At 41.9% G+C, this 27,958-nt stretch overlaps 1 protein-coding gene across 1 annotated transcript in view; it reads right to left on the bottom strand.

The window, feature by feature from the left end:
- RELN (reelin) overlaps positions 1-5,767 on the bottom strand; it is a 290,109-nt gene extending 284,342 nt beyond the window's left edge. Inside the window, exon 1 of the mRNA XM_070947738.1 lies at positions 5,632-5,767. Coding sequence (XP_070803839.1) covers positions 5,632-5,762 — 131 coding nt within the window. The 5' untranslated portion in view covers positions 5,763-5,767. The remainder of the gene's footprint in view (positions 1-5,631) is intronic.
- Between the last annotated feature and the right edge of the window lie 22,191 nt (positions 5,768-27,958).

Below are 27,958 nucleotides of genomic sequence, written 5' to 3'. Positions count from 1 at the left end.
GTGCAAGAATAGAATAGAATAGAATAGAATAGAATAGAATAGAATAGAATAGAATAGAATAGAATAGAATAGAATTATTTATTGGCAAAGTGTGATTGGACACACAAAGAATTTGTCTTGGTGCATATGCTCTCGGAGTACATAAAAGAAAAGATATGTTTGGTACATTGGATCATAAGGTACAACACTTAATGATAGTCATAGGGTACAAATAAGCAATCAGGAAACAATCAATATCAATATAAATCGTAAGGATACAAGCAACAAAGTCATATAGGGTGCATGAATCTAACAAAATGTGATTACAAAAGGAAAAGAACAATTGCATCTGAAAAAATAACCTTCCTGTTCCTATTTTGCTTTTTCCCCCCCAACAGAAAAGATCATTCGAGTCTGTAGTTCTGCCTCTACTTATTATTGAGCTAGTCCTCAATTTACAACAGTTCATTTAGGGACCGTCTGAAGGTTACAACAGCCCTGAAAAAAGACCATTTTTCACACTTACGACCGTTGCCGCATCCCCAAGGTCACATGATCAAAATTCAGACGCTTGACAGCTGACTCACATTTATGACGGTTGCATTGTCCGGAGGTCATGTGATCAACTTTTGTGACCTTCTGACAAGCCAAGTCAATGGGGAAGCCAGATTCACTTAACAACCATGTTACTGTTCTAATGCTTCCTTAGAAATTAAACAGCACAAACGTAGCCCCGGCAAACCTCTTTAATTCATACAGCTGTAAATTCCTTTCATTTACAGTCCGCAAGGCTTAATATACAGTCTTTCAAAGGAAGGTTATCAACACCCACCTATCTCACGTGGAACGCTGCCAAAGAGCTAATTTCCAGACGCAGGGCAAGGCCAAACTTGGCACAGAGTCACAAACAGAAGTTTCAAATCTTGAATCGGCCAGATGAACTATTTGCTTCCTGCAAAAGCTCATGTCCCGTTCGCTTCTCTTTTATGTCTTAGGGGAGGGGCCAATCATCTCCAAGCCTTACTCCCAAGTCGACCCTGTTTCCTTCATTGTTCCTGTCTCCTGGCAGCTCTGCACAGGCGCACACTGGGAACAGGCTCACGCTGTTCTTCTGCCTCGCTGATGTCAGACTCCGGAGACTCCAGAGGCAGCAAAGAACTACCAGACGGCATTGGCCCCCTCTCTGCCTTCGATGCAGAGCTCTCATCCGAGCCTTCCCCAGACTCCAGGACTGGCCCACGTTTCTCCCCAACCTCCTCACTGTCTGAATCTGCTGCCAGCTCTGCCACAACAGTTATTAACTTAACAGCCGCAGTGATTCACTTAACAACTGTGGCAAGAAAGGTCGTAAAAATGGGGCAAAACTCACTTCACAAATGTCTCGCTTAGCAACATACATTTTGGGCTCTGTTGTGGTCGTAAGCCGAGGATGACCTGTGTCATGTAGTGAAATATGAAATATAAACCTAAAGCGCTAAGTTAAAAACAAACTATATTTCCTCCACCCTCCCATGTTTAAAAGTGCTTCTGAATTCTAAATAAATAAATGTTCTACTTCCCAAACTGAACACGGAAAAACAAATGCAGAAGGTGAATTCCTGACAAGTCAGGGAGTTGTAAGTGTCAGTCACTTATATGCGCACAATTCTACAACATATGTAACAAACAAGGTGATAATACGTATTGCTTGCTTTTTCTGTTTTTTTTTTTTTTTTTGCAAGCCAAATTTTATCAAACAGCTCAGCTGCTCAGGATCCCTCTACAGAGATCCAATCAACTGTTCAAAAGAGCTTTTGATTGCTTTATGTACATTCCGTTGGATTTACGCCCAAGCAACCACTTCATACTTGGCAACACGATTGTTGTGAATATTTCCTTCCCAAATTCAAAGGAAACAGTTGGTAGGAATTCACCCTCAAGCATATTTACTTTCAAGCAAATTTATTCGGCGTCCTTAATTTTATGAGAGAGCAATTGGCTCGAGTATATCCTGAACTTTAAAGAGAGAGAGAGAGAGAGAGAGAGAGAGAGAGAGAGAGAGAGAGAGAGAGAGAGAGAGAGAGAGAGAGAGAGAGACACTCCCCACCCCCTCCAGTGACAACTATTGTTTGACTGTGTAAATCTCTTCTATGGATAACATGCCTTGAGATTGATTAATTAATTGATTGGTTGATTATTTACCATCTTTTTCTGCTGATATTCCTGCACTTTAACCATCAGACCAAACTGACTCTCCCTTAAGGATAGAGACAGCTTCTATTGTAACTCAAGGGAGCCAATAGTTTTTTTTTTTTTAAATATATATCATAAAACCACTTGTATTATACCATGAGATTAATCATATCTCATATTCCAAACACACTTGGAATAGTGCATTCAGTTTTGGTCACCACGATGTAAAAAAGATGTTGAGACGCGAGAAAGAGTGCAGAGAAGAGCAACAAAGATGATTAGGGGACTGGAGGATAAAACATACAAAGAACGGTTGCAGGAACTGGGTATGTCTAGTTAGATGAAAAGAAGGACTAGGGGAGACACGATAGCAGTCTTCCAATATCTCAGGGGCTGCCACAAAGAAGAGGGAGTCAAGCTATTCTCCAAAGCACTTGAAGGCAGGACAAGAAGCAATGGATGGAAACTCATCAAGGAGAGAAGCAACCTAGAAATTTAAAGGAGAAATTTCCTGACAGTGAGAACAATTAACCAGTGGAACAACTTGTCTCCAGAAGTTGTGAATGCTCCAACACTGGAAATTTTAAAGAAGATGTTGGGTAACCATTTGTCTGAAGTTGTAGGGTTTCCTGCCTAAGCAGGGGGTTGGACTAGAAGACCTCCAAGATCCCTTCCAACTCTGTCATTCTATTCTATTCTATATGTGCTTACATAATACAAATACATACCGACTATATTCATCAGGGAAAAGTAGACTAAGAATAGACTGTCGTATAATTTCAACACTTAAACTTGGGTTTTGCCAAGAAGTTAAATTGCTATTCATGTCAGAGGTCAAATGGTGGCAGACGGAAAAACTTTGTTATGTTTTATGTCTGGGTTTGCCACCTCAAAAGCATCAAAATAAACTTGTCAGTGGATGGAAAGAAACACCAATAAAACAGAAAGTAATATACAAGGAATCAAGTCTTGTTGATTTGTGAGACAAGAATATAAATTGAAGTGCTTAGTATAAATCTCAACTCCTTAAAAAAGTGTATCTCTTGGCAAGCTAATAGTTAACAGAATTGGTTTGTCTTTTAGATCTGTTGTATGGATTATGTATACAGGCAGTCCTCGAATAAGGACCACAATTGAGCCCAAAATTTTGGTTCTTAAGTGAGACCTTTGTTAAGTCAGTTTTGCTCCATTTTACGACCTTCCTTGCCACAAGTTGTTAAGTGAATCACTGCAGTTGGTAAGTTAGCAACACGGTTGTTAAGTGAATCTCGCTTCCCCACTGACTTTGCTTTCGCAAAAGGGGATCACATGTCCCCGGGACACAGCAACGGTCATAAGTATGAACCAATTGCCAGGCATTTGAATTTTGATCACGTGATCATGGGGATGCTTCAAAGGTCGTAACTGTGGAAAAACAGTCATAGGTCACTTTTTTCCAGTGCCATTGTAACTTTGAATGGTCACTAAATGAACTGTTGTAAGTCAAGGACTATATATAACTAAGCCAATAGAACCACAGGTCGCACACAGAGCCATATCAGTGGGCACGCAAACTCAGCTCCGGCATGCACAGCTGATTTTTGGGTCTTCTGGGCCTACCAGCAGTAGGGAAACAAGCTGTTTCCTGCCTCTGGAGGGCCTAGAGGGGTGGGGAAGGCCCATTTTTTGCTCTCCCCAGGCTCCAGAACCTCTCTAGGAGCCTGGGGAGGGCGAAAACAGTCTTCCCCACCCTCTGGAGGCCGGAAACCGGGCCCACCGGGCCATCGCGTGCCAAAAGCGGGGGGGGGGGTTGCACACATATGTGTGGGGAGCAGGGCATATATAATTATGGGTGTGGGCACACATGTGTGTGACCCCCCCCCACTGGTCCCCCACTTTTGGCACGCAACAGCAAAAAGGTTAGCCATTACTGCAATAGAAGAAGAATAAGATAGTGCCTATTATGTGCTATGCGGATTAATCATTTTAAACAGATATACAATATTTTATGTTAAAATCAAGCATTTTCTCATGAAATCACTATCCAAGGATGGCCTTATGTTACTTCTTAAAATCATACTATAAAAGTCTTCACAAAATAAAGTTTCCAAGAGCCTTTTACATTAACGCTATCTAGTTCAATATAGGTTAAATCCTCATAGTATTGTTTTCACAATCCATTGACTACCTGAATAATGGTTAACGGCACTCTGTTATATTATTTGCACCTACAATAGATACCCTTATCCTCATCCTTACATTCCTTAAATGTAAATTTTCCAGTTCTCAAAAGCAAATCAATGCTGCAAAATTGATTTTTCTCACCAGTCACGGCTGAATCCGATTTGTAATTTCATTTGACTGTTTGAGAAGCCTACAAATCGGTCCATTTAAAATTGCCTCATGACTTTGGAGAAGAGGCACCACACCTTATACAGATGTACATTTGCTAATTCTTGATACAGGTAGTCCTCAACGTATGACCACAATTGACCCCAAAATTAATGCGGGTAAGTGAGAAATTTGTTAAGTGAATTATGTCCCCTTTCATCACTTTTCTTGCCACAATCGTTAAGTGGATCATTGCAGTTTGATAAATTAGTAACCCGGTTATTAAATTAATCTGGCTGTCAACTCGTAAAGCATTCCAGGCTTGCTCTCAAGTTGCCATAGGTGGGGGGAGGTGGGGGGGGGGACTGACGGAGCAGCTCGACTGCCACAACCAGAAGCACATTCCACGCATACCTTTCTCCAGATTGTATCCCAGGTTACCAGAGCCAGCCGGAGAGGCGTGTTTTCTACAGCCCGTGAAAGTGCTCCATTGGAGAATGTGATTTATGACACACCCAGGGAGGAGGGATGAAACAGGGTCATAGTGGGGTTATAAATTACGTGGGGCAGAGCTGACTCCACTTGGATACGTGCCGACATGTTGCTCCTAATAAATAACTGGATTTCTTTTGAAACGTGGCTTGAGGCTTATGAATTAATTAGGGCATCCGTCGGAACCCTGACAGCGGCTTCCCCGTTGACTTCGCTTGTCAGAAGGTCACCAAAGAGGATGCAGGAGACACTATGACGGTCATAAATCCATGCCAGCTGGCAAGCATTTGAATTTTGATCACATGAACCTGGGGATGTTGCAAAGGCGGTAACTGTGAAAAACGGTCATAAGTCGCTTTTTTCAGTGCTGTTGTAACTTTGAATGTTCACTAAATGAGCGGTTGTAAATTGAGGACTACCTGTACATATATTACCTTCTACGGTCCTTCTGCCATAAAATAACTGTCAGATAAGATCCTCGCATGAATTCAACTAAACAGCCTATGCACAGGAATCTTCTCAATTCATGGTTAGCATCTGCTTGAAGTTAGATAAGGGTCAATGGAAGTCGAAGGAGGTTGGATTTAGTTCACTTGTGACTATGTAGGGATTCTAGGCTGATCCCTCTTTTGACTCCACCCCATCTTCACCTTAACAATAATGGTAACAGTTACTTACATAAAATTCACGCAGCCTGTTCCTGCAGGAGGAGCAATCCAAACAAAACTGAGATTTGTGGTTGGAAGGTGGCTGACGTGTGACGCCACCACGCTGCACATGAATTGATTCCCAAATTGGTGATCAGACATTATTCCTACAAGGAAGAGACAAAATAAATATTCATGGATATTCATTCAACAAGTTTCATTTTATTTCTGCACAAGCGTTCATAAACAATTAATACGAAATTCAGTTGTGTAACATAGCATTCTATCTGTATATACAGTCTATATTTATCTTGAACATTAATATGAAATAACTTTACTCTTTGCCCTGAACTTCAAAACTATAAGGTAAAAAGGTAAAGGTTCCCCTCGCACATATGTGCTAGTCGTTCCCGACTCTAGGGGGCGGTGCTCATCTCCGTTGAGCCAGCGCTGTCCGAAGACGTCTCCGTGGTCATGTGGCTGGCATGACTCAACGCCAAAGGCGCACGGAACGCTGTTACCTTCCCACCAAAGGTGGTCCCTATTTTTCTACTTGCCTTTTTTACATGCTTTCGAACTGCTAGGTTGGCAGAAGCTGGGACAAGTAACGGGAGCTCACCCCGTTACGCGGCACAAGGGATTCGAACCGCTAAACTGCCGACCTTTCGCTCGACAAGCTCAGCGTTTTAGCCACTGAGCCACCACATCCCTTTTTAACTTAATTCTTAGAGCAGAACAAATATTAGACACCACATCTTCAGATTGTATGGTTCTTATTTTTACTTTCTCCCCCCCTTTCGTTTTAGTTATAGAGATTTTAAATTACTGTAACGTGTATAGTTTCTCACTCTATTATCACCGTTGTATTATTCTTTGCAGTTCACTATTTTTTTAAAAAAAAAAGATTAGCTGATTTTTTGGTGATATATAACATGTAAGTGGAAAAGAGTTTTCTTGAAGGACTGGTTGGACAAAAAAAGTCCAGAGATGAAAGGAAAAATATCATTAAGGTAGAGGTTAATTGCACAAACTTTTACAGGTAGTCCTTGAGTTACGACCACAATCGAGCCCAAAGTTTATGGTGCTAAGTGAGAAATTTGTTAAGTGAGTTTTGCCCCATTTTACAACTTTCCTTGCCACATTCGTTAAGTGAATCACTGCAGTTTTTAAAATTAGCAACATGGTTGTTAAGTGAATCTGGCTTCCCCATTGACTTGGCTCGTCAGACGGTCGCAAAAGAAGATCACATGACCCCACAGACACTGCAACAGTCATAAATGTGAGTCAGTTGTCAAAGATCTAAATGTAAATCACAAGACCATGGGGATGCAGTCGTAAGTGTGAAAATGGTCATAAGTCATTTTTTTCAGTGCCGCTGTAACTTCAAACGGTCACTAAACGAACTGTTGTAAGTAGGTAAAGGTAAAGGTTCCCCTTGCACATATTTGCTAATCGTTCCTGACTCTAGGGGGTGGTGCTCATCTCCGTTTCAAAGCCAAAGAACCAGTGCTGTCCGAAGACCTCTCCGTGGTCATGTGGCCGGCATGACTCAATGCCAAAGGCGCACGGAACGCTGCTACCTTCCCACCAAAGGTGGTCCCTATTTTTCTACTTGCATTTTTTACGTGCTTTCAAACTGCTAGGTTGGCAGAAGCTGGGACAAGTAACAGGAGCTCACCCCATTACGGGCACTAGGGATTCGAACCGCTGAACTGCCGACCTTTCGATCGACAAGCTCAGTGTCTTAGTCACTGAGCCACCACATCCCTTGTTGTAAGTATTTATTTTAGTATTTATAATATCATTTTATTTATTTATTCAATTTATATGCCGCCCCTCTCCGAAGACCCAGGGCGAAGTAGAGAACTACCTATATGTTTATTCAGAAGTGAGTCTCATTAAGAATTCTTTCCTATCTAGAATTGCAGACTATAATGGCATAAAATATTTCTTTGTACGGAAAAAAAAGGAGGCGGGGGGGGGAAACATTACAGCTACACATTTTTGTTGTGCTGGAAGTAAAGCAGTATTTCCCATAGACTTAGCATTCACTGTAGACCTTGGAGGTTTAAACGAACACACACATGAATTTTTAGTTTAAGTAAAGAATAATTGTTATATGAGGAGATTTGGAGAATTGTAAGCACGAAATGATTTTAACCGATTGAGATGCTGTCTATAATTGTTTGTAAGGATGATATTTTTATGTTATTGTTGTTGTGTTTTTATTTTATTTTTTTATTTTATCTTTAATCTAAAATAAAACTTTTTCAAAAAAAAAAAAGAAATCATATGCTTGTCTTTTTCCTTATAAATGCTTGGAATATTCATGTAATTTAATACAGAAACAGCAAGGACTAAAGAAAAATGATTGGGTGCATCATCATTATTATTTTTTAAATAGACTTTCTACATATCTTTGTGTAGAGCCAAAGTCTGCAACAGCTAAGAGTCACTAAATCACACCCTATTTTAAAAGGTAAGGAAGCCTTCCCTTGAAATTATCTCTCCCTTGAGTTTTATTGTGTGTTGAAACCGTATATATGTCATTCCATCTTATTATACCGTTCTCTGTTGTACATTGCTTTACCGTGAAACTGTTAGGGACACTGGCTGTATATCATGCCTAATCCAAGCCCAGGAAAGGGGCAAGAGGGAGCTTATCCGTAATAGATGGATGTCCTCAATTTTCTGGCACTTGCTGTAATAAAAGTTCTATATAACCCAAATCAAGGCAAGGTCACTCGAGCATAGTCGGGAACCTGGTCACCTGTCGAGGGCTTTAACTCTTCCAAAAGGTCGTAGACACACAAGGTGAATGGCATCCTGAGGACTTCAAGTCAGGCAGGGATAATATATAATTTATATAGACGTTCTTATGGTTTTCAAAATCCTTCACCTAGAATAGTTGAGCAATTTTTTTTTCTTCTTGAAAAGCGCTGAAGGAAGGACAGTGTTACTACGCCCATGTTGTAGAACAGTGTTGGCGAACCTTTTCCGCATCGAGTACTGAAATGGGAGCATGTGCGCGTGCCGGAAACTGGAAAAGCAGCCACTTGTGGTGCATGTGCACGCCGGGAAGATTATCTTCCGGTTTCCGGCGTGCGCATGTGCACTGTCCATCTGTTCCGATTTCCGGCGCTCCCGTGCGAGTGAAGATCAGCTGGCTGACACACCGGAACCCGGAAGAGCAATGGGCGAGGGCTCGCATGCCCGGAGAGGTATGTGCCACTTCCGGCACATGTGCCATAGGTTCCTCATCACAGTTGTAGACAAATGTGGAGAGTGAGAGGGTCTTTCTCAGATTTTAAGGTGCAAGAAAAGTCAGGGGTGACCACCTCATCATTCGTATCTTGATGGTTTATCTTCCACCCTTAAAGTATCTCAAACCATCTCAAAATGTGCTGCCATAAAGATCAGCCAGCATGACCAATTAGTGTATTGTGCAGGGATGATGGAACCTCTAGTCCAATGCGTCTAGATGCCAACATATTGGGGGAAACTGTAGGGCATGATAATATCTCACCGGAATGCTTTGGTTGAGCTACTATATTCATGTTTGATCGAACCAATATTTAGTGTTATACTAAATATGGATGTTCCACTCCATTCTCACCTCACTTCTCTCTTATTTTACAATGCAGCAGTTCTAGGTTTCATACCATGTTTCTCCAAAAATAAGACCCTGTCTTATATTTTTTTGAACCCTGGAATAAGCACTTGGCCTTATTTTTGGGGAGGTCTTATTATTTTGGGGTTTGTGGAGGAAGACGGGGCTCCTCTTGGCATCTTACCTGATTTCCAGCTCTCTCTCCCTAACCCTAACCAGAGGAAATGGCGGGGACCAGCTGCGCATGCTTTTAAATATTTTTGGGGAGGGCTTATTTTCAGGGGAGGGTTTATTTTCGGTGGAGGGCTTATTTTCAGGGGAGGGCTTCCAGTAGGCCCATTTTTCGCCCTCCCAGAGCCTCCGTGCAGTCCCTGCACTTACCTGGCATTCAAAAAGGGCTGTGTGGAGACTCCTGGGAGGGGAGGGGCAGGGTGGGCGGAGCCAGCCAGTCCTTGCAACGACCGGTTCGACGAATCAGATTAAAATTAACATCCGGTTTGCCAGAATCGGTCCGAACCGGCTGAATCCCACCCTGTATAGCAGCGAGGCATGTCGCGCATACAATCTCACAAGGAAAAAAAAACAAAAGAAAAGCAAACAACAGACAAAACAAATACAGTGTGTTTTACGAATCGTGTTTTATGAACCCCCACAAAACAACGTAGTGCATTAGGAACATTCCTTGTAGTTCTTAACACTATTTTATCTGCTTAAAAACAGAGAATAATTCATGGAACGATCCTGGGACCAGTTCTCTTTGTGATAATCCCATTAAAGTCAGAGGAATTACTCAATTAACAATCACCTACTGGCATTTTGAAGGAAACCCTGAGTGAAGTACACTCATATCCAACGTACGACTAGTGATTGACTTTTTTTCCCCCCCAGATGATTACATCCTGTTTCACAGGGAAAAAAACCCATCCGCCGAATTCGATAGAATGGAAGAGACTTCTAAAACACAGCTGGCTTGTGCAAATCAATTATGGGTCAGCACGGCTTGATAAATTATTAAGTACCTCAAAGGGGGGCATACTGACAATGAAGGCCCTCTTTATTTCCAATTCAGCGGGTTATATCAGATTTAGCTTACTTCATACAACAAAATGATTTTATGGGGGGTTTTCTATTATTAAAAACCAGCCTTACCTCTGCTATAAAAGAGTGCTTTAAAATGAGACACGTATTTTCTTTTAAGTTCTAGCCCGTTTGTTAAATGGTATTAAAAGATGTCAGAATATTTATACTTGGGCTTTTTTGCAAAACTGGGAATTTTTTTAACAGTTGCACATTTTTAGAGCTTTCTGGTAAAACTTTTATCCGGAAGACATTAAACGTCACGATGTTTCTCAAACCGCTACTTGTACTTGCAATTTCAATAATCTGGCTATACCAGATTGTAAACCTACAGTTGCAAATAAGAGGTAACACTAAATTATGATGTGTATATGTGTGTGGGGAGAGAGAGAGAGAGAGATGATAAGGGATGGGTATGATAGATAGATGATGGATGGATGGATGGATGGATGGATGGATGGATGGATGGATGGACGGACTGACAAAAAGATAGACAGAAGATAGAAGACAGACAGACAGACAGACAGAAGATAGATAGAAAATAGATGGATGGATGGATGGACAAACAGACAGACAGAAGATAGATAGTTTTAGATGTCGAAAGGGTTTGGTGGCTCCCGGTGTTTTATTTTCTGTGGGAAATTGGTCCAAATGGCTCTTTGAGTGCTTAAGATTGCTGACCCCTGTTCTAATTCAATATTTGGTTCATATTTATTATGGTTTTTTCTTCTTCTTCTTTTGAATGCAAGGAAGTTAAAACATGTCTAGTTTTCAATATTTGTAGGCTGCTCGTCTTATAAAGATAACCACTGCGTCTCGCCAGCCATTTATGAATTTAAATTCTTTCCTTCATCTTTCTTTCAATGACCTGAATATGATGGGTTCTTAATTAACATTTTCCAAGCAGGATCCACTGTCAGAATCTACTGGAAATGTATCTTTGTCTTAGGGATTTATGACTTCAAGCTGACATGAGTTACATATATGCAAATGAGAGGCTGCTGGGAGGCGAGCATATAGCCTTCTATTTTGCATAATTTCCCCAAGACACTGAATTATATTCTTTGTCAATTTATTAAGCACATGTATTTGTTTTAAAGGGAGGTCAGGAAGAGTTCCAAGTCTTGACTTTTTTAATGATTGTTTGCTGTCAACTTGAGAATTTTGGGTGGGAAATAATCACTGGGCATCTGAAATCAAGGGACTTCAGCAGACAAGTATAAACACAGAGGAAAAAAAAACCTCTGATATTAGGCAGTGATTGGTATAATATGCCATAATATGCCAAGGGAAAAGAGAATAATCATTTTTCAGATGATACTCTTGTGTCCAAGTCCTCTTTGGAATTACCGGTCCATTGTTCATCTCTGCAACAGATGCAAAATATTGTGTTCTGCTATCTAAAGAAATGAAACGCAAACTGAGAGATATTATGATAGGAATGGACAGATAAAGTTTTCACGAAGGAAGGCGAATATGCGTGTCCCAGGATAAAGTTTTACCCAAGAGAAAGGTTTACCCACTTCTGTTCATTGGCTACCCACAGTTATCATCATAGCCTTACTTGGAATTCTGCTTTACTGGTTCAGGAAAATCATTTTCTATTTCACCAGCAGAAATAGATTCTTACCATAGATTAACCTACAGACTTCAACAATTGTGGGGTTCCGATACTCGGATGGGAAACCTTTTGATCCTGTAACCTAAGAAGAAAGCTGAGCAACTATCCAGTGACTTACTTATCTTGATAAAACACTTACAGATCAATCAATCAATAAATGTGTTTGTCGAGCTTCCTCTTAATGAGATTTTTATCCAAAGGATGGATATACATACCTTTATATGCATTCTGTACTAAGCCAATGGAATCATCACATTGGTTTCAGTCAGGATTAAAATATTGTCCGTGCCTTGTTGAAACGTTTACACCAAGGCTTATTCCAAATGTAACTAATTTCAAAGTGGAAGCAAATAAGGAACATGCAATCAAGAGGCAAACATTATTACGTAAAAATGAGTGATCTTCTAAGCTTAAATCTGTTTTTAATAAGAAAAAGTGGTCCCGGGAGACTTGGAGAATTACAGCCAAAGTCTTTTCTTTTGAGTACATTATTTGTGCTACCCCACTGGCTTCCGAACGGAACATAAGTAAATACAGATTGCATGGTGAGTCTGATAGGGCTTCTTAATTGTTTTTCTTGTAAAGCAGATTAGCAGATCAGAAAGCTTAACATTAAAAAAAAAACTGATTAATCTCAGCCTCCTAGTAATATGCTAATGGGAATATGATTTCTCTCCGGTATTGCTATTTGTCTGCATAATCACTTTATCAACTCCAGATGTTAGGGGTCGAAAGTCAGTCTTCCCAAATGTAATGGGATTGCCTTTAAAATTATGCAGAGACAATTTAAGGGCGGGTGGGTGATAAGATTTTTCTATATTAATGAAAAAGAGACAGTAAGCAAAACAAAGAATGCTAATTGTGGAAACCTTTTTGGGAAAAGTGTATTTTTGAGGTTTGATGGCTAATAACATTTTTTTGTTTTTTGGAAGTTTCAAGATAATCCTATTTCATTGCTGGAATGGCCTGGGAATAGCCCAGACCTTCACCCAATTGAAAAGAAACTTGTTCATCAGAAGTGACCCAATAAAACCCAGTTAATAGAAGCAATCCTTCAATCTTGGTTTCACATTATAATAGCTGCAGAACTAAAAGACTTAGTTTACTCCAGGGGAAGACATTGTAAGGCCGTAATTCATGCCAAAGTTTACCCAACTAAGTATGAACTGACATGGTGATAATTTTTGTATATCTCGTTTTTTTCTATGGTGATAATTTTTGTATATCTCGTTTTTTCTACGTGTTTCACTTTTCTTCTTTAGACTGTAACTGCTATTCTAATAGCAAATCCTTCATAAAAGTTATTGCATTACATTCTTGATTAAATGATCTTTCCATTGATATATAATTTTATGGTACTACTAAAAAAAAAATGGTGTTATTAGCTAGTTTTAAGAAAATACACTTTCCCCAAAAGGTTTCCAGAATTTTGGCCACTACTGTAGAAAGTGTATATCAGAATCAGAATAGAGCTTGGAGGTCTTCTATGGGAAGTGATTCTGAGGAAGGAAAAAGTTTTGAGAGATTTCTAGATGTGACAGGAATTTGAAGATCCATATAAGACTGATGGGATAAATAATAAACAGTATTTGAATTTAGCTTGGTTCTTCCCAAAATGTTAATTGAAGGAACCATTTGCATGGCAGACTGGATATCAAGGAAGAATTCAGAGAGTGAGAATATAAAAAGGAGGACTTTTTGAAAATATGGAAATATTTGATACTTATTAGTATCAAATTCCCAAGTACATTTGTAATTAAGCTGTGCATAATTATAAAGTCAAAACGCACAAGCGGATGTTAGGACTACAAAGTACTCCTAATTTCTTCCTAGTTTTAACCCAAAGTGGCTCTGCCTTTTTGTGAATTGATCACGATTTCAATTCAATTTTCTAGATTCCCTAAATAACCAGACTCCAGAAGAGGTAACATCCCCTTAAAATTCAACCAAAATATTTGCATATTTGTTTATTTTATTGCAGCACCTTTTTTATTCAGTATCTCATTTTAACTCAAAGTCTTTGAATTGTTCAACAGAACTATAGCCGATAGGACAGTGGTGAAATCCCCCTCGGATCACCACTGGTTCGCGGTGTGCACCAAAAGCAGGCTGCATGCGCACAAATGCAGTGCCAAAAATGCACTTCACGCAGAAAAAAAGACTTCCCTAGGTAAGTAGAACAGTGAGGGGGAGAACAGCTGTGCCGAATGATTTAGCTTCGCTAGAAAGCAGGATTTCCTGCTTTCTAGCAAAGCTAAACCAAGCGGCACAGCTGATCATCGGAAATACCGGTTCAGACAAACCGGTAGCTCTTTTTTAAGCTACCGGTTTGACCGAACCGGTAGCTAACTACACTGTTACCTTCCCACCAAAGGTGGTTCCTATTTTTCTACTTGCATTTTTTTAACATGCTTTCGAACTGCTAGGTTGGCAGAAGCTGGGTCAAGGAACGGGAGCTCACCCCGTTACACGACATGAGGGTTTCAAACCGCTGAACTGCCGACCTTTCGATCGACAAGCTCAGCATCTTAGCCACTGAGCCACCACATCCCTTTTTATTCTCACATTAGAAATGCGTTTTTGTATAACTATGTCCCTTCTCACAAACTATAGGATCTATTTCTATTTCTATCTATTTGCACTGGTTCCCAGTGGTCTTCCGAGTGCAATTCAAGGTGTTGGTCACCACCTTTAAAGCGCTCCATGGCACAGGACCCAGGTACCTTCGAGACCGTCTTTCGAGACCGTCTTCTGCCACCGATAGCCTCCCACCGAAGGGTCCCGCTCCCACAGAGAGGGTCTCCTCAGGGTGCCATCAGCCAAGTTATGTCGGCTGGCGACACCCAGGGGGAGGGCCTTCTCTGTGGGAGCCCCAGCCCTGTGGAATGAACTGCCCCCGGAAATTCGTAAGATTTCTGACCTCCGGGTATTTCGCTGCGCACTCAAGACCCTGTTGTTCCGCCAGGCTGGGTTAGCAACATAATTTTAAATTGGATGTTTTAAATTTTTGGGGTTTTAAATTAAGCCAAATTTATTTAATATTTTTAAATTATTTTAAATTGATGTTGATTCTGTTTTTAAATAGACCGTACACCGCCCTGAGTCCTTCGGGAGAAGGGCGGTATAGAAATAAAATTATATTATTATTATTATTATTATTATTATTATTATTATTATTATTATTATTATTATTTCTCCCACTCCTCCTAGAAATGCTGACATTTGGAAATCAAAACAAGTAGAGAAATGAACAAAAAATGGGTAGTAATACCCCCGCTAAAAGCATTAAAGCATGTTTTAATCCTGGTGCCTTAGATCAGTAATCATCAATTTAATATTAAGGCCCTTTTGTATAAACTCAGTTAAGAAGGAAGGCGCCCTTCTTCAAAATCCTACATAACTGTAGTTCATTTGCATTGGGTGAGACCTTGCACTGAATCTAAAGTGGTAAAAAATATGTGGCTGTAAAAAAAAAAAAAGATCTGATTACTAATGCTTCTTACAGTCCCACATGTATAGTGTAGTGATGGAATGCCTTCATTAGGAGAAATACATATGTACCTTTTTCTGGCAGGCCAATTCTCCTTCGCTCTACAGTCAGACTTCAAGAAAAATTACATTATTATGTTGCATTTCCAAAAAGCTTGAGGGCCCATTATGCGCCCTTGGAGCATAAGGGGAAAAAATCCACTGTATGCTTGAGCTGCATTTGGTGGATAATTATAATTTATATCCTGCTCAAAACCTCCTTTTCTTTGCTGACATTTGCTTTCTTTGGTGACTCTTCTTTACTAACAAGGCAGAAAGACTTTCAGAAGTGTCTTTAAATTATGTAATTTCTTCATAAAATTGATATATACTGTATATGAACCAAATGATAAAGGGGAATATTTGTAGCTCAGGGGCTTGAAATGAGGGGTCCTTGGTCCTCTCTGAGCTGGGTTGTTTTCTTGCAAACGTTTCCTTATGGAAACTAAATAACATCATCAGTGCTAGTACTAATACACCGCTGGATGATGTTACCTAGTTTGGTAATGAAATGTCTGCAAGAAAAATCTAAAGAGATTCTCAGTCATCCAGGTCGTGGTTGTCCCAAAAGTGCTTTTTTCAGGAGGCAACTGGACTTTCTTGGGTTTCTTCTTCAGCTTCTTGGATGAGAAGCAAAACGTCTTCAAAAGAAAAAAAACCCAGAAAGCAGGGGTGAAATGCTCCCGGTTCAGACCGGATCACCCGATCCGGTAGTGATGGCGGCGGGTGGTTCGGAGAACCGGTAGCAAAAATCCCTGCCCCCCACCATGCCCAGCTGAGCCGCGCGATCATCAGAGGCTTTTTTTTTTATTTTTAAAAGCATTTTTTCTACAACCTCTTCGGCCAAAAAAATGCTTTTAAAAGTAAACAAAAAAAAAAGCCTCTGATGATCCTGCGGCTCAGCTGGGATCGTCAGAGGCTTTTCTGAAGAGGTTGTAGAAAAAAATACTTTTAAAAGCCTCTGACGATCCCAGCTGAGTTGCCTGATCAGCAGAGGCTTTTTCTTTCTTTTAAAAGCCTCTGACGATCCCAGCTGAGTTGCCTGATCGGCAGAGGCTTTTAAAAGAAAAAAAAGCCTCTGCCGATCAGGCAACTCAGCTGGGATTGTCGAAGCCTTTTGAAAGCATTTTTTACAACCTCTTTGCCGAAGAGGTTGTAGAAAAAAATGGTTTTAAAAGTAAAAAAAAAAAATGGCCATGCCCACCCAGTCACATTACCCCCCCCCCCACCAAACCACGCCACACAGAACCGGTAGTAACAAATTTTAGATTTCACCACTGCCAGAAAGTCCAGTTTTTGAAAAAAAAAAAAACCTTTGGGACAACCATGACGTGGATGACTGAGAATCTCTACAGACTTTTAGCTATACAATTTGGGATGAACATCCTTGTAATGGTTTGGGAGTAGGAATGGATTTCCAGAGATGAAAAAACTGCAGACTACAGGAACCATTTGCACCACTCAGGTGAGACCCTGAGGACACAGATAAACCTCCAAGTGCTTCAAGGACCCTCTAAAAGGATGCAAATGACCAGCTGTCTGCAAGGAATATACCATATTTTTCGAAGTATAATACGTACTTCCCCCCCTTAAAAGTCGGTGAAAATTTCGGTGCATCTTATAGACCGAATATGGGCCCATTTTTGGGCTCCCGAACCCTCCGCACATCGCGTTTTCACCCTCCCTAACCCCCAGAAGCACTCTGCAGGCCAAGAATGGGCACATTTTTGGTGAAAACGGGATGTGCAGAGGGGTTCGGGAGCCCCAAAATGGGCCTGTTTTTGGCCTGCAAAGCAGGGGTGAAATCCAGCAGGTTCTGACAGGTTCTGGAGAACCGGCAGCAGAAATTTTGAGAAGTTCGGAGAACCAGCAAATACCACCTCTGGCAGAGTGGGGTGGGAATGGAGATTTTGTAATATCCTTCCCCCTGAAGTGGAGTGGGAATGGGGATTTTGCAGTATCCTTCCCTTGCCATGCCCACCAAGCCACGCCCACCAAGCCACACTATGCCCACCAAGCCACGCCCACAGAACCGGTAGTAAAAAAATTTGGATTTCACCACTGCTGCAAAGTGCTTCTTCCTCTAAATCTAGGTGGGTCTTATAGTCCGAAAAATACGGTAAATCCTTCCATTCCCCACTATCCTGTTAGAGCTGAAGAAGCTTCTTGGATGAGAAGCAAAACGTCTTCAAAAGAAAAAACAAGAAAGTCCAGTTGCCTCCTGAAAAAAGCAACTTTGGGATGGTCTGCAAGAAAACAGCCAAGCTCAGAAAGAACCAGGGACCCCTTGAATAAATCAATATGGTGAAATGCCCTATTTTTTAAGAGTTAATATTCTGCATTCCCAAGTCATTGTGGAGCAAACGATATACCTGGGTAGATTAGCTTCTGCTGCAAAATGCATATTACCTTTTTCAAAAACCTCAGGATTGCTTTGTCTGCAGTCTTGCCCCCAAAGAGGGGGGCGGGGAGGAAAATATCTCCAATTCTGATTTACTTGCAAGACCCTTTAATGTTGACTTTGATGAGGAAGTGTGTGAGCAGGTGTGTGGTTTTTTTTTAATGGTTTGTAGTATGTTGTTAAATACTTTTAATTGTAAGTGTCATCCTGGTGTTTTCAATTTATTTTTGTGTGCTGCTGAGTTAGGCTCATTTTAATCGTGCTGTTATTGTAATGATTCCCCCTTGGAAATGAGGGGTGTTTGGTGAACATCAGAACTGGTAGAACAAAGGAAAAGACAGGTGTGCCAGCCAACCTATCTGAGATCAGTTCTGCTCCGTAATACCTCTTCCTTAGCAATGGCATTAAGAAGAGTGATCCTTAAGATACCTAAATGCACTTCAGATGATTCCTTCCTTTGCTTCAATAGATTTACACACTATCCTATCTGATGGTCTCATGGAGGAGAAGAAATTTTACCTAACTGTTGTATCTTCTAGTTAGATTCCTGATCTAACTAGGGAGGAGCATTTTTCCATTGTTTGGCTTTAAGGAAGGGGTGCAAATTTTGGGAAGGGACATGGTGCTGAAATACCATCAGAATACAGCATTGGAAGGGACCTTGGAGGTCTTCTAGTCCAACCCCCTGCTCAGACAGAAGATCCTATACCATTTCAGACAAATGGTTATCCAACATCTTCTTAAGAACTTCCAGTGTTGGAGCATTCACAACCTCTGGAGGCAAGCTGTTCCAATGATTAATTGTTCTAATTGTCAGGAAATTTCTCCTTAGTTCTAGGTTGCTTCTCTCCTTGATTAGTTTCCATCCATTCCTTCTTGTCCTGCCTTTGGGTGCTTTGGAGAATAGGTTGATCCCCTCTTCTTTGTGGCAGCCCCTCAAATATTGGCATGTCAGTATCATGTCACTACTCCTAGTCCTTCTTTTCATTAAACTTAGACATGCCCAATTCCTGCAACAGTTCTTCATGTTTTTAGCCCCCAGACCCATAATCCTCTTTGTTGCTCTTCTCTGCACTCTTTCCAGAGCCTCAACATCTGTTTTACATCATGGTGACCAAAACTGTATTCCAAGTGTGGTCTTACCAAGGCATCATAAAGTCATATTAATACTTCATCTTTGTTGTTCTTTTTTGCATTCTTTTTAGATTGCCGGGGAGCTGGGGGGGGGAAGAGAGAGAGAGAGAGAGAGAGAGAGAGAGAGAGAGAGAGAGAGAGAGAGAGAGAGAGAGAGAGAGAGAGAAAGATAGATAGAGATAGACAGACAGATAGATGATAGATAGATAGAGAGAGAGAGAGAGAGAGAGAGAGAGAGAGAGACAGACAGACAGACAGACAGACAGACAGATAGGTAGAGATAGAAATAGAAATAGATAGAGAGATAGAGATAGATAGATAGATAGATAGATAGATAGATAGATAGATAGAGAGACAGACAGATAGATAGGTAGAGATAGAAATAGAGATAGATAGAGAGATAGAGATAGATAGATAGATAGATAGATAGATAGATATAGATAGAAAGAGATAGAGATAGAGATAAATAGATAGATAGACAGATAGAGATAGAGATAGATAGATAGACAGATAGATAGAGATAGACAGACAGACAGAGAGATAGATATAGATAGAGAGATATAGATAGACAGACAGATAGATAGACAGAGATAGATAGATAGACAGACAGACAGATAGAGATAGATAGATAGAGATAGAGAGATAGAGATAGATAGATAGATACATAGATAAAGAGAGAGAAAGATAGATGGAGATAGATACATAGATAGATAGATAGATAGATAGATAGATAGATAGATAGATAGATAGATAGATATAGAGACATAGATGAGATATAGATAGATAGATAAAGATAGATAGATAGATAGATAGATAGATAGATAGATAGATAGATAGATATGGAAGGAGGGAGGGAGGGAAAGAGAGGTCTGCATATAGTCACGATTTGTTCCCTGCTGATTGAATCAGCTTCTGAACTGGTTATGAGAACTGACAAAGTGACGTGATTCAAGTCAGCAGACAGTTGAAAGCATAGAGAGTCGTTTCATTATGTACACAGATAATTGCTTTAATTGGTATATTTATTATTTTTATTTTAATGAGGGATGTGAAAAAAAAGAAAAAAAACAAACATGACTTGAATTGAATTGGAATACTTTAACTGGCCAAGTGTGCTTAGACACGCAAGGAATTTGTCTCATGTGCAGGACCTTTCAGTGTACTTGCAAACAACAGAAGAATACTAATAACACTAAATAATAATAAAAGTGTGCAACCAGTAGGAAGGGGATGTAAGAGGTAATAAAATAATACTGCAGCCACACTCTGTGGGTTAATATACATACACATTAGATAGAACTTAGTAGTCACCGTATATTGTCAGCTGCAAGAATTAGGTGCACAGCAGAGTGATGGCATGGGGGAAGAAACTGCCTTTGTGTCTGCTTGTTTTGACCTATAGCAAGGGTCAAAACCCAGCTCCCCAAACACGACAAACCCTCTGTAGTTGAACTCAAAGATTCCTTTAGTAGGAGCACCAGCAAACCCGGCAAGAAGTTTCTCTCTCAACGCAGGCCAGCAAGTCCGTCCGGCAGGGAGATGAATAGTTGTCTGCCACATCTAATCATCTCCGCCCCCTGCCTTTTACCCCCAGAGCTAAGGTGGGGCCTCACTAGCAGCGGTGGCTCTTCCATCCCAAGGACTGGCCCATAGATTTCCACTCCTCTCCTCTCCTCTGCCTTCTGTGCCTCTGTGCGTCAGGCACTGGACCCAGCTGTTCCTCCTCTTCCTCATCAGCCACCTCCAGACCTGAGGGCTGTTGACTCTCCATCTGAGGGCTGATGGATGTCCCAGGCTCCGTCTCTGTCTCTCTCTCTCTGCCAGCTCCATTCCTTCTTCCCCCTCGGAGCTCTCAGGTTGCCTCGATGCTGGCCCTGACTCCTACACCTCCTCCTCCTCCTCCTCCTCTGATTCGGCTGCTGGAGGGGCCAGCGGCCGACAGGCCACAACAAGTGTAATGGCCAATAGGAGTCTTTTGAGGGGAGGAGTTGAAATAGTTTATGTCCAGGTTGGGGGGCATTTGTAGATATTTTCTCAGCCCTCCTTCTGATCTGCGCAACATACAGGTCTTCAATGGAAGGCAAGCTGCAATTGTTTTTCTTCTGTAGTCCTAACTAACCGTTGAAGTCTCTGGTATACTTCAAGCAGAAGTCCTGTGTGGTTACTGAATCAAACCAGACAGTTATCGAAGTACAAATGACACACTCGATAATTCCTCTGTAAAACTGTATGCTATGTGTGAAATGAGAAAATGAAGACAGCCCCTGCAGGTTGTGTTTGAATTCATTTATTTTATTTATTTGTCGAACATGTATAAGATAACAGATGTTAAGTATAAACATGATTATGAATACAGGCAATGGATACGAATAAATGGGGATGGTAGGCACGCTGGTGCGCTTATGGACGCCCCTTGCGGACCTCTTAGGAATGGGGTGAGGTCCACAGTAGACAGTTTAAGTTTAAAGTCTGGGGAAGTAACCACAGAGTCAGGTAGTGCATTCCAGGCATTGACCATTCTGTTGCTGAAGTCGTATTTTCTGCAGCCTTGTTTGGATCGGTTTACCATGAGTTTGTATCTATTGTGTGCTCGTGTATTGTTGTGGTTGAAGCTGAAATATTGATTGACAGGTAGGACATTGTCAGGGGTGGGTTCTACTTACCTTTACTACCAGTTCGCAACGGGGCCGCACGAGCATTTCTGCGCATATGCAGAAGCTTCCTGATGACCTTGGGGTCGGTGGGCGGAGCCTCCCACCAGTTTTACTACTGGTTCTATAGAACCGGTCTGAACCGGGGGCAACCCACCACTGGATGTTGTAGCAGTAGGTCAGACCGAAGGCGGCGTAGTTCTAGGTTGTCTAAGCCCAAAATTTGAAGACTGGTGGTATAAGGTATTCTGTTGTGAGCAGAGGAGTGGAGGAGTCTTCTCGTGAAATACCTCTGGACCCGCTCAATTGTATTAACATCCGATATACAGTGCGGGTTCCAGGCAGATGAGCTGTTAATTCAGATTAAATCTTTATTTTCTTTTAATTTGATTCAGGTTAAATCTCTAGAGCTGGAGAACCAAAGGCGGGTTGGGTATCATGTAAAGATGCTTCCACCCAACTCCTTTTCCGTCTAGTTCTCAATGTTGAGAATGAAATTCCAGAAGCGTCCAGCTTCGTTTTCTCAAGCAGGTCTCCGTATAACGATGATTTACATCTTCTCCTTGGCTTTCATCGTAGGACATTAATAATGCATCAGCTTGGAGAATATATATATATTTTCGTTATTACCATATTTATATCCAATCCTCTTTACAGTGAGCTCAAGGAAACATTGTAATGATGCCTGGGCTAGAATACGGTTTAAAGCCAGAACTTGGAGTGGAAGGGAGTGACATAGGATATTTTTTCATTCAGTCAAGGTGCGATGAATATCTCTAAGTCGATTAGTCTCATTCAAAATCCTCCAATGAACTCTGCTTCTGACATACAGCTTGGAGAGGTCCATGGAATAGAAAGCAGAGAAGGAAGTAACGAAGCAACTCACTTCTAGTCTTGCTAACGTAACAGCTTGGGCTGGGAGGAAAGGGGGAAAGAAATGAATTCAGAGAACCGGCAGGATCCTCAGTCCATGCGCCCACTCTGCAATTCTTTTTGGATGAGTGGCAAGACTGTGAAGGGTGGAGAAAAGAGGGTGTAGGGTTTTTGGGTGAGTCCGTCTATCGCATACTCTCATTGCCTATAAAGGTAAAGGTTCCCCTTGGACATACGTGCTAGTCGTTCCCGACTCTAGGGGGCGGTGCTCATCTCCATTTCAAAGCCGAAGAGCCAGCACTGTCCGAAGACGTCTCCATGGTCATGTGGCCAGCATGACTAAAAACCAAGGGCACACGGAACGCTGTTACCTTCCCACCAAAGGTGGTCCCTATTTTTCTACTTGCATTTTTTACGTGCTTTCAAACTGCTAGGTTGGCAGAAGCTGGGACAAGTAACGGGAGCTCACCCCCATTACACGGCACTAGGGATTCGAACCGCTGAACTGCCGACCTTTTGATTGACAAGCTCAGTGTCTTAGCCACCGAGCCATCATGTCCCTCTCATTGCCTATAATCTAGTTTTATTCATTGTTTTACCAACTTCAGTAGGAAGAGAGCAGCCAGATGCAGGGGGGGGGGGTGGAGTCAAGTAAGTCATCAGCCTAGAGTCCTTACGTTGCCACAAATGGTCCAAGTTCAACCCCTCTTGAATTCCACCGACCTTTATCTGGCACCAGTTTAGTGCTGACACTTAGTTGACTAGATTCTTGTGATCCGTTAATCGGAACTTAATGTGTGACCCCAATTCTTCCTATCGGACAACTCCCTCTGTTTTTCTATTCCTTCCCTTCCTCTCTTTCTCTTACATTATATTTCATTGGGTGTGGGTTTTTTTTCCCATAGCCCTAGTTTTGATTCCTTTTTCTCTCCAATATAGATCTTTCCTGCAAATCATTCATTATTATATTTTTAACCATGCAAATTATGACAGTACATTTATGTGGGTTAATTTTCCTGGGTCTCGTAAGTAGGGTTTGTTTTTAATACAGTTTGCTTTGATCTTAAAGGAGCTGCATATATTTGTTTATTTATTTATCTATTTAATTGATTCATATGGCTTCCCATCTCTCACAGGTGACTCTGAGAGGCTTAGACTAATATCTTATATTGGTTCTAATGTTGGACTGGAGGTTAAATCGTATGATGAATGGTTGAGGGTGGTAGCTATGACAAGTCTACCAAAGAAAAGGATTAGGGGGATCAGGATAATTGTCTTCCAGTATTTGAGGCAGTGGTGGGTTGCCCCTGGTTCGGACCAGTTCGCAAGAACCGGTAGTAAAACCGGCGGGAGGCTCCGCCCACTGACCTGGACGTCATCAGGAAGCTTCTGCACATGCGCAGAAGAGCACACGCATGAGCGAAGCAAGAGTGCGTGTGCGGCCCCGTTGTAAACTGGTAGTAAAAGTAAGTAGAACCCACCCCTGATTTGAGGAGTCATCACACAGAAGAAGGGATTGACTCAGAGGTGGTATTCAGCCAGTTCGGATCAGCTTGGGAGAACCGGTAGCGGTGACTGTGGGTGTGGGTGGGGGTGTGGGTGGGGTGGGGCGGGGTGGGGCGGGGTGGGGCGGGGTGGGCCCACCCAGACATAATGCTGTCCTATTTAGCCATGTTTTTGAGGCCGGGCGCATGTGGGGAAGAGACATGCGCAGTGGTGGGATTCAGCCAGTTTGCATCTATTCGGGAGAACCGGTTATTTACTTTCTAAGCAGTTCAGAGAACCGGTTGTTGGAAGAAATCTTATTTTGTTTTTTTTCCACTTGACAGGGCTAATCCTCTAAGGAAGGCAGGAAGGAAACATTCTGGTGTTGTTTCTAGCCTAATATTTCTTGCCGCGCTTACAGAAACTGCCTCTCCGGTTAATCCTTATTACATTGTAACAGCTAAGGCAAAGTGCCCAGTGACGTGAGTGACGTTGAGTTGGCCACGCCTACATGGTCACATGACTACCGAGCCACGCCTACCCAGCTGGTTGTTAGGGTAGAGAACTGGTTGTTAAATTATTTGAATCCCACCACTGGACACATATGAGCAAAGTGCATGCACGGAAGGCCGGGCACATGCACAGAAGGCGAACAGGTGGTAAGAATATGTGAAACCCACCCCTGGATTGACTTATTCTCCAAAGCACCTGAGGACCAGACAAGAAGTAATGGGTGGAAGCTTGTTAAAGAGAGATCCAACCTAGAAGTAAGGAGAAATTTCCTAACAGCGAGAACAATTAATCAGTGGAACAGCTTGCTTTCAGAAATTGTGGGTGCTCCATCACTAGAGGTTTTCAAAAATAGACCGGACAACCATTTTTCTGGGATGCAATAAAGGTTTCCTGCCTTGAGCAGGGAGTTGGACTAGAAGATCTCTGAGATCCCTTCCAGCCCTATGATTCTATCTTCTATCTTCTGTGTTCTAGAGCTGTGTTTCTCAACCTTGAAGAGCTGTGGACTTCAACTCCCAGAATTCCGGCTAAGGAATTCTGGGAGCTGAAGTCCAGACATCTTCAAGCTGTCACCTAAGATACTCTCTCTGTGTGTGTGTGTGTGTGTGTGTGTGTGTGTGTGTGTGTGTGAGAGAGAGAGAGAGAGAGAGAGAGAGAGAGAGGGAGGGAGGGAGGGAGGGAGAGGGAGAGATCTAAGATATCTCAGACAGCAACCATTCACAAACACGATGGTAATAGGACAACAAAACCTTCCATGTGAAACTGATTAAGGTCTGGTCAGTTTCAGGAAGCAGAGGTTTTAATTCAATAAATAATAATAATAATAATAATAATAATAATAATAATAATAATAATAATAATAATAATAATTTTATTTCTATACCGCCCTTCTCCCGAAGGACTCAGGGCGGTGTACAGCCTATTTAAAAACACAAAAAACACGACAACAATTAAAATTTAAAATCATTAAATAATTAGGCTCCAATTAAAATCCCAGAAATTTAAAATACCCCAATTTAAAACATTATGTTAATAGCCCTGCCTGGCGGAACAACAGGGTCTTCAGAGCGCAGCGAAACACCCGGAGGTCGGAAATCTTTCGTATTTCGGGGGGCAATTCATTCCACAGGGCTGGAGCTCCCACAGAGAAGGCCCTCCCCCTGGGTGTCGCCAGCCGACATAACTTGGCTGATGGCACCCGGAGGAGACCCTCTCTGTGGGAGCGAACTGGTCGGTGGGAGGCTATTGGTGGCAGAAGTCGGTCTCGAAGGTACCCGGGTCCTATGCCATGGAGCGCTTTAAAGGTGGTAACCAACAATAACCGAGATCACAGAGCTGAGCTTGTTATCTAGCTGTTGCACTTTTTAGGGAAGTGCTGTGCTTAAGCTATCTCTTCATCCTACAAGGGGCCAAAAAATGTTTTAAAAACAGGTCAGGCACGCACTCAATAAGATAACTGTATCTGAATGACAGGGCACAACCAGCAATCTTCACAGCATCTGTGTGTGTGTGTGTGTGTGTCTCTGTCTCCCTCTCCCTCTCTCATTCTCTCTCTCTCTGTGTGTGTCTCTCTCTTACATACACACACACACACACAAACACACACTCTCATGGTTTGCTTAGTGACCATGTCACTTACAGATCATTTCACTGCAAGTAATTGCGGCCACTAAATGAGTTCTACCAGTATGGTGGTCATAGCAGCCCAGTTGAACGCTGGCTCCTTTGTACACACAATATCAGCACAGCCACAAAATTCACACTGGTATGACTTTTATTGACTATTTTTGAATCCCCTGTGGATACTGGATATTGCCGCATTCGTCGTAGAAAGCAATGATTTTTAATGGAATTTTATTTGATGAGTGGCGAAAAGAATATCCCGGGTTTCAAATTAAATTTTATTTGCTTTCTCAGACGGGTTTTCTAGATGTTCCTGCTGAAATATTCGTTATGCTAGTTCGTGGCCAAAGGGTCTGCTTTAATATAATGTGGTTTCATTAAAAGTCATATTGTTTATCCAGAAGCTAATGCTGTCAGTATCTATTGATTCATAGCGAAGGTAATTTTGTATTTTTTGATAGCGAGTCAAGAAACATTAAAGCGGCTGTTACTTCTTATGACTTCAAAGGAAATATATGACAACGTGTTTGGTATTTGTCAGAATATACACTGATAGGCAAAGAGCAGGAATAAAGTTTTTTAAAAGCAAAATTCTGATTTTGGGGCAGAAACTGCTTTGTTAAGTTATAGCAACCAATTTGCTGTCACGCTGATTACTTGTGAAATGTAAACTTCTATTAGCAATAGCAATAGCACTTTAGACTTATATACCGCTTCACAGTGCTTCACAGCCCTCTCTAAGCGGTTTACAGAGTCAGCCTATTGCCGCCAACAATCTGGGTCCTCATTTTACCGACCACGGAAGGATGGAAGGCTGAGTCAACCTTGAGCCCCATCAGGATCGAACTCCAGGCAGTGGGCAGAATCAGCCTGCAATACCCACTGCACCACCAGGAAGGAGAATGAAAAAGGGAAGAAGGAAGGAAGGAAGGAAGGAAGGAAGGAAGGAAGGAAGGAAGGAAGGAAGAAGCAATAGCACTTAGACTTATATACCGCTTCACAGTGCTTCACAGCCCTCTCTAAGCGGTTTATAGAGTCAGCCTATTGCCGCCAACAAACTGAGTCCTTATTTTACCGACCACGGAAGGTAAAATTATTTTATTTTTGTTTCTACTTTTAAACAAACAACAATATTTTCTCCTAAAAGTTATACTTCTAACTTTTGTATTTTTTCTCTCCATGAATTCTTTCCATGACCTAAAGCTACCTGCTATCTACAAACACCTCTTGCCAAATCAATATTAAAGAACTACAACCAGTAGTGGGATTCAAATAATTTGACAATCGGTTCTCTGCCCTAATGACCGGCTGGGTGGGTGTGGCCATGATGGGCATGGCCAGGGGGTGTAACAGGCAGCACTCAGCCTCTTGCAGCACCCCTGGGAGCAAAAACGGGCCTCGGGGGGCGTGCCGCATCCTCCCATGCCCCATTTTGGGCCTAGTAAGCCTCCCTGCAGCCTCCTGGGAGCAAAAACAGGCTGTGGGGGATTGTGCCACATCCCCCCCCCCCGTGCCCCGTTTTGGGCCTAGTAGGCCTCCTTGCAACCTCCTGGGAGCAGAAACTGGCTGGGTGGGGGGGGCGCCGCACCCCCCATGCCCTGTTTTGGGCTTAGTAGGCCTCTTTGCACTTACCTGGGAGCCAAAACAGGGCACGTGGGGACTCCTGAAAGGGGAGGGGAGGGGCCAGCCAGCAATTTAACTACAGGTTCGCCCGAACTGCCCCGAACCGGCTTAATCCCAACACTGACTACAATAGGTCTTACCTACCACTGGATTCCACATCAACTTCAGTTTCCAAGTACCCTTGCTTTCAAAAACCAGTGTTAATTTATTTATTTAGAT

Source organism: Pituophis catenifer, unplaced genomic scaffold (genome assembly GCF_029215685.1).
Source record: "Pituophis catenifer annectens isolate HBS135680 unplaced genomic scaffold, rPitCat1.0.hap2 SCAF_7, whole genome shotgun sequence".
In the NCBI taxonomy this organism is placed as follows: Eukaryota; Metazoa; Chordata; class Lepidosauria; order Squamata; family Colubridae; genus Pituophis; species Pituophis catenifer.
This window is presented reverse-complemented; position numbering and strand designations above follow the sequence as displayed.